The sequence below is a fragment of the Salvia hispanica genome, chromosome 5 (assembly GCF_029641045.1).
Source record: "Salvia hispanica isolate PSC_SH4W2 chromosome 5, Shi_PSC_v1, whole genome shotgun sequence".
In the NCBI taxonomy this organism is placed as follows: domain Eukaryota; kingdom Viridiplantae; phylum Streptophyta; class Magnoliopsida; order Lamiales; family Lamiaceae; genus Salvia; species Salvia hispanica.
Genome location: NC_142696.1, coordinates 32,395,949 through 32,403,517, shown reverse-complemented (window position 1 = coordinate 32,403,517; position 7,569 = coordinate 32,395,949). Strand labels below are relative to the sequence as shown.

The window sequence follows — 7,569 nt, the reverse complement described above, 5'->3', positions numbered from 1 at the left end:
GTTTTTTCCTACTAAAATAATTACTATAGAAAAGAAAATTATAACATCATTATATAAAAGTGATGTCCCTTTTCACATTTAATTTAAGAAAAAATGGTGAAACATACCTTTAAAAATTGAAAATATTACATCTGAAATGAATTTATTTTCTCCAAACACCACAGCCACTAAAACAAATTTAGTAGTCGACCTATATTTGTATTGTTGAAGAAGAAAAAAAATAATGATTTTAATTTTTTGAGTTGAATAATGCACACATAAATTAAATTAATATTTAAAAATAGTGAAAAATATCTTTTCCTCTCGTTTTCATGGTGGAGACGCCCACATATCATTCTCTATTACTATTATTTGAGAGAAGAGAAGAGGAATCCACATCCAAGCAACAATCCAAACCAAATGGCGGATCAGCTAACCGACGAGCAGATCTCCGAATTCAAGGAAGCCTTCTCGCTATTCGACAAGGATGGCGATGGTAAACATATCATTTTCTATTGATTTTGTTTTTCTTCTTTTTTGCACATCGATACGTCTCCATCCGGATCTGCTCAAATGCTCGTTATTTTCTGATCTGATTCGGTTCTGGTTGTATATGCGAGTTATTTGTATTGATTTTGCAATTGAGATGTAGATCGCTCACGGATGGAGATTTTGGATGATGGATGTTGTTGTTTGCTTGTGAGTGGCTATTCAGATTCTCAGATTCTCCTCCCCGCCAATGCATCACGTGTTGTCGTGGCGAATTGATATTATTGGAAATCAATGATATTTCGCTGCTTGTTTTTCAATTGCTTGCTAATGCATTTGACCTCCTCTCTAATCACCATGGTGTTTGCTTGGTGGAATGTGTTGTGGTGTGGTGGTTGATTTTGAGTCAGAATTATGATGGTCAATTCGATTTTAGACCATCTAAGATGTTGTGGTTTCAAAGTTCCTCTGATTGACTATAAATGTTGGTTATACAGGCATTAACAAACACAGGGCAGGTAATTAGGATTGACTTCTTTTCTTCGGGTCGGGTTGGGTTATTATTCTGCAGCTTTGATGTAAATTATGTGTCCTTTGTTGGCTCTTTTGTTGTACATTAGTATTCACATTGATTGTTCTGTCAAAGATGTTCATTGATTTTGATGGTATTATCTGAATTATTGTTCTTGTTTCCTGTGATCTTGAATGTTTTAAGCATTTGTCTTTCTCTCATTTTCAGTTGCATCTTTTTTTTTTCCTGGTAATTTGTTGTCATTTTCTGGAACTTCTAAGTTTCCCTTCCCATGTAAATGCTTGTGAAATCTATCACAGGCTGCATCACTACCAAGGAGCTTGGTACCGTGATGCGATCTTTGGGGCAGAACCCCACAGAGGCGGAACTTCAGGATATGATCAATGAGGTTGATGCTGATGGCAATGGGACAATCGATTTCCCAGAGTTCCTCAACTTGATGGCCAGAAAGATGAAGGATACTGATTCAGAGGAAGAGCTCAAGGAAGCTTTCCGTGTTTTTGACAAGGACCAGAATGGATTCATTTCTGCAGCTGAGCTTCGACATGTCATGACAAACCTTGGGGAGAAGCTTACTGATGAGGAGGTTGATGAGATGATCCGCGAGGCTGATGTAGATGGTGATGGGCAGATCAACTACGAGGAGTTCGTCAAGGTCATGATGGCCAAGTGAGATCCGAACAACCAATTCTAAATCATTTGAAAGTATGAAATAGACCATAAAAGGAATAAGGGCAGATAAGTCTGATGAGATTTCTATTTTCTCTTAGATGTATTCTTCTGGCATTATCAGCTTTATTTTGGTACTCACCTGTTTTTCATTTTGCATTGATTTTTAAGTGCTTTTGTTCTTCAATGTATGCTGTTTGCCCTGTTCTTTTTCCTCGTGACCCCATTTCGTGACATTGATCGTAAGAACCTATATAAGTTGGACTGTAAGTAGCTGTGCATCATCTTTGTTCTGCTCATCTCATTTACTCTGATCACTTACTCATGGATGTTTTTTTTCTATGTATTCACTGACAGTGCTCTATTTTTTGCCCTTGTTCTTACTCTTTTCTGCCTTTGTTCTTACTCTTTTCTGCCCTACTCCATGGATCCATGTCTTGGGATTGTTTGAACTTTGAAATAGTGATTTTTCCCCCCCAAAAAAAAAGCAAATGCTCTCCCCTTCACCTTTTTTATAGAAAAAACCTTTGCTTGTGCATTATTTTTGAATTATGTTCTATGTAATTTATTTTTAGAATTTGCTCCATGTGCTCATATTTTTATTTGTTTTTGCCCCTTATACTCTCATTCCTTAGTTTTTGACAATTTACTTGTGCTTTTACTGAATTTTTCCCCTATATATACTCTGTCCCAACATAAACAAGTCACTTTCATTTTTGAAATGTCCCACCACAAGTGAGCCTTTACCCTTTTTAGCAAAAAATATAGGAGTAACTTTTATAGTACTTGATTCTACCAACTACTATATTCTCTCCGCTCTACTTTTTTCTATCATACCATACTCTTTCTCCTCTAAACTCTTTAAATATTAATTTCTTAAACCTCGTGCCCAAAAGAGTGCCTAGCTTATAGCGGATTGGGGGAGTATACTTTACATTATTTTTTAATTTTTGTGTGAAAAAGAAGAAAAGTAAAGAAAATATAAAGTATGGGCCACAGGTGTATAGATTTAGGTATGGAGGTAACAAAAGTGTGAATTAAAAAAAAGGGTAAAAGTACAAGGGGTGAAGTTTGTCCAGTTGCATCCACTATTTTCCCGTAAAAGAGCATGAGCTATTTCTATTTCTATTTATCTACTAGTATTATACTATTATGATTAGTCCAAAAATATACGAGTTTGGAGGTATGACGTTCGCTTTTCAGTCCTATCTAAAATGGGTCCAATTTTATTGAGTCTTAGTTTGTTTAGGAAAAGTATGCATGCAAGTAATAAGAAAACAAGAGGACTGAACATAAAAGTCAATATTATGAGATTGTAAAAGTTGAAAGTTAGAAATTGATGGTATTGCTGGGGTTTCAGCTGGGACATATGGTTTGAGAGTTCGAAGGGGCCATCCAAGGGGAAGACGCGCGAATTGCGAGCTCGATTGAAGAAACTTTGCCACAACGTTCACCCACGCCGATCCTCCATCCTCAAGCTCAACAACAATGCCTCTCCCAATCACAATCACCATCACTCCTTTCCCAAGCTATCTGCCAAAAAGTTTCTTAGTAAAGCACTGAAGAAGAAACCTAAACCTAGCAGCGAACTCATACCTGATCCTAGGGAGTTCAATGACGAGGAGGAGAAGGAGATGCAAATGGAGGTGGAGGTGGAGGTGGACATGGATACGGACACTGATAAAGAAATGAAGAAGGAGAAGGTTAAGGAGATGGAGATGAAGATGAAGATGGAGATGGAGAAGGAGCTGGAAAGGGAGAGGGAGAGGGAGATGAAGGAGGAAAAGGTAAAGGAGATAGAGAAGACAATGGAGATGGAGATGGAGATAGAGAGGGAGAGGGAGAGAGAGAGGGTGAGGCAGATGGAGAATGAGAAGGAGAAGGCTCTAGAGATGGAGATGGAGCAGAAGGGAAGAAATAGCGTTGGCAAGGAAAAAAAAGAAAAAACTAGAGAAAAGAAGGAGAAAAATCTCCGGCATAAGGAGAAAGATGCAGAGCCAAAGGAGAGCAATGACGATGAGGAAAATGCCAAGGATAAGGAGAAGGAGAAGGAGAAGAAAAATAGTGAGCGTAAAAAGTTAAGGGAAATATTTTTTCTTAAGGAAAAAAAGGAGAAAAAGCTTCGACAGAAGGAAGAAGATGGTGAGCGCAATGACAATGAGGAGGAGAAGGAGAAACACGTCGAGCCCAAGGAGAGCAATGAAGATGAGGAAAATTACACGGGCAAGGAGAAGAAAATTAGTGAGCACAAAAAGATAAAAGAACTATTTTTTCCAAAGGAAAAGAAGGAGAAAAAGCCACGACAAAAGGAAGATGTTGAGCCCAAGGAGCACAATGACAACGAGGAGGAGAAGGAGAAAGACGTTGAGCCCAAGGAGAGCAATGAAGATGAGGAAAATGACATGGGCAATGAGAAGAAAAATAGCGAGCACAAAAATTTAAAAGAAAGATTTTTTTCAAAGGACAAGAAGGAGAAAAAGCCCCGACAGAAGGATGAAGATGTTGATGCCAAGGAGCGCAATGGCGATGAGGAGGAAAACGAGAGATGTAGCACTCACAAAGACAAAAAAGAAGGTTTGTTTGGTAGGGCAAAAAAGGAGATGAAACTTCGACACAAGGAGAAAGACAACGAGCTCAAAGAGAGCAATGGCGATGATGAGAACACGCAGAAAAGTAGTGACCACAAAGAAAAAAAAGGAAATTTCTTTCATAGGCAAAAGAAGGAGAAAAAAGTCCGAAACAAGGAGAAAGATGACGACGAGGAGAAGGAGAAGGAGAAGGAGAACGAGAACGAGAACGACGAAAATAGTGAACACAAAGAAAAGAGTAAAGAAAAGGAGAAAAAATTCCGACGGAAGGATAAAAAAGGAGACAAATATATGCAGTTGGAGCAAATGGAAGAGCGCCAATCCTTTGAAAATTAGATTCTTTGTTTTCCACTATAGCATAATATTTGTGGCAGGGATATAGAAATTTATTGATTTTTTATTTTTTAATTTCTTTTTTTGGGGTGTTCTCGACCAGTGTAATTTTGTATATATACATTAATACATGTATATACATTAATATTCTTTATATATTCAATTATGACAAGAAGGGTCTTATTCTAATGCTTATATCATCCTAATCCAAAATCAAGACTAAATCTCCACTCTTGGATTTTAAAATGAGTGGCATATGATAATTTTCGTGGGTGTTTTTTTATATCAACATTGTGTATTACAAATATCAACAATATGATATAAGAATATCAACATTAGTACAAGAAAATATCAACACATATTTATTGAGATTTTTACATGGTTTTATTGAGATTTTTTGATGTATTTGTTGATAAAAATCTGGGTATCAACATTTACGAAAACTAAAATAAAAAATATCAAATTTCATCATCCGAACGTCGTCGGAACATATGCAATTGAGATCTCGTTGGAATCCTTATTAAATTATCGTTAATTTGATATATTTTTTGCGAAAAAATAATTTAAATTGAGAGAGTTACGTAAATTTAAAGATTTGAGATGATTTTGAGGAGAGAGAAAGTAGTTAGTTATAATTACTATATATAGGATTTGACATTAATACCCTTTTAATTTAATTAATAATTATTTAAATTTAAAATATATTACACTTGGCATTATATTAACCACAAGATCTTCTAATCTAATGGTTAAAAATTGGTCTCAATTTGGGATTGGTAATTAGTTAGCAATTGATTAGAGCATCCGCAACGCTGCCTCGTTGCGGACTCGATCTCGTCTCGACGAGACGAGACGGCATCGAGACAGCGTTGCGGCTCCCGTCTCGTCTCGACGAGACGAGATGTCTCGACGCCCAACGCGTCCCGGCGAGGCAAGTCTCGAGGTCGCGAGACACGCGCCCGGCGCCACGTGGCGCGCGCGGGCTGGTGGCGTGACGCCCACTCGCCGACCCGCGAGTGGGCGTCAGATTTATGACGTCATAATTCAATTTTTTTTTTAAAAATCAGATTTTTCAAAAAAAAAAATAAATAAATAAAAAAAAAAAACGGTAATATTACCGTTGAACGGTAATATTTTAATTTTTAATTTTTAATTTTTTTTTTTATATATTCTATATATAATCTTCTCCATTCTCCATATTACACACAAACACACATTTATCCTCTCATCTCTCTTTCTTTCCTCTCCAATCACTTCTATAAAATCATTCCTTTATTTTTTTCTTCTCCCAAATTTAATCAATTATGGATCCATTTGAGCAAATGCGTCGAATAATGGAAGAATCGCTAGAAGCAGATCGACGTAGGGAGGAGGAAGCCGCCGCGCCTCCTAGGCAACGCCGGACATACATCCACCGTAATCGGGAGGAAGCCGCCGCAAGGTTGGAACGTGATTACTTCAGTCCGAACCCGGTGTGGGGAGATATCTACTTCCGTCGCCGTTTCCGTATGTCACGCCCGCTCTTTTTGCATCGCGAATACATTGGCGGCACGGGAAGAGTTCTTCAGAGAAGGGTTCGACGCTGTTGGCCGTCCTAGCCACACGACGCTCCAGAAATGTACTGCGGCGATCCGTCAGCTTGCTACTGGACAAACGGCGGATGCGTTCGACGAATACCTGCACGTCGGAGAATCCACTGGGCGACTTTGTTTGTTGAACTTCTGCAAAGGCGTCCGGGCAGCCTTCACCGCCGAATTTCTGAAGAAGCCAACCACCGCAGATTGTCAGTTTCTGCTCCGTCTTCACGAACACGTGCACGGATTCCCCGGGATGCTCGGAAGTGTCGATTGCATGCATTGGCAATGGAAGAATTGCCCTGTGGCATTGAAGGGGTCATACACGAGCGGCCACAAAGGCACCCACCCCACCGTTATACTCGAGGCCGTCGCCGACTACCGGCTATGGATTTGGCATGCGTATTTCGGGGTCCCCGGCTCGAACAACGACATCAACGTGCTCAACAACTCCGACCTCTTCGCTGAAGTTCTGAATGGTAAAGCGCCGGCCATCAACTTCGTCGCTAACAATCGCCAGTATAAAATGGGGTACTATCTTGCCGACGGCATCTATCCGAAGTGGCCAACCTTCGTGAAGACGTTCAACAGGCCTACGGACGAAAAGCAGTCTCTTTTTGCGCAGAAGCAAGAGTCTGCTCGCAAGGATGTGGAGAGAGCGTTCGGGGTTCTCCAAGCTCGATGGAACATTATCAAAGCCCCGGCTCGACAGTGGTTTATAGAGAATATGGTCGACATCATGTATACGTGCATAATCTTGCACAACATGATTGTCGCCGACGAAGGACCTGAGGCGGGAAATTGGTTCGACCCTGAAACCCCGGGAAGCTCAACCGCAAGTAGTCCGCCTCGAACGGGAGTGCATCCGTCTTTGCAAGAGCGGTTGTCTATTCGGGCAAGGACACGTGATTCTACCGCCCACGCCCAACTCCAGGAGGATTTAATGGAGCACATTTGGGCAAAATTTGGCAACCATTAGATGATCGTCACTAGAGAACTCCTTCTTCTGCTTCTTTGCCTCCATTTTTTTTTATTTGAGTTTAAGTGTGCAATTTGTAATTTCTAGTTTTTTAATTATGTCTTTTTTATTTTTTTATGTATTTTAAATTGTAATTTTATTTTATTTATAATGAAGTGTGTTTTTTATTAATTGAATTTGTTGGAATTAAAAATAAAAAATGAAATTGAATGAATAGTTAAGAGATGGTTAAGAGATGGTTAAGAGATGGAGGGTTGCAGGTGCTGTCTCTTAGTTAAGAGATGAGCTGAAAAGTACAGTGGGGCCCATGAATAATGAAGAGATGAGACGGTTAAGAGACGGATAAGAGATAGCGTTGCGGATGGCCTTACATCCCAGGACAAGAATAGTAAATGTATTTAACCATATTTTTGTTTTAACATCATC

The 7,569-nt window shown here is 39.3% G+C and overlaps 2 protein-coding genes across 2 annotated transcripts; both read left to right on the top strand.

Annotated features, from left to right (window-relative positions):
• The first annotated feature begins 316 nt into the window (after positions 1-316).
• LOC125191401 (calmodulin) lies at positions 317-1,856 on the top strand. Its single transcript, XM_048088954.2, has 2 exons — positions 317-475; positions 1,300-1,856. The coding sequence occupies exons 1-2, from the start codon at positions 400-402 to the stop codon at positions 1,671-1,673; spliced, it is 450 nt and encodes a 149-aa protein (XP_047944911.1). The 5' UTR covers positions 317-399; the 3' UTR covers positions 1,674-1,856.
• A 148-nt stretch (positions 1,857-2,004) lies between these two features.
• On the top strand, positions 2,005-4,779 carry LOC125191400 (uncharacterized). Its single transcript, XM_048088953.2, has one exon. The coding sequence runs from the start codon at positions 3,304-3,306 to the stop codon at positions 4,591-4,593; it is 1,290 nt and encodes a 429-aa protein (XP_047944910.1). The 5' UTR covers positions 2,005-3,303; the 3' UTR covers positions 4,594-4,779.
• The last annotated feature ends 2,790 nt before the right edge of the window (positions 4,780-7,569 follow it).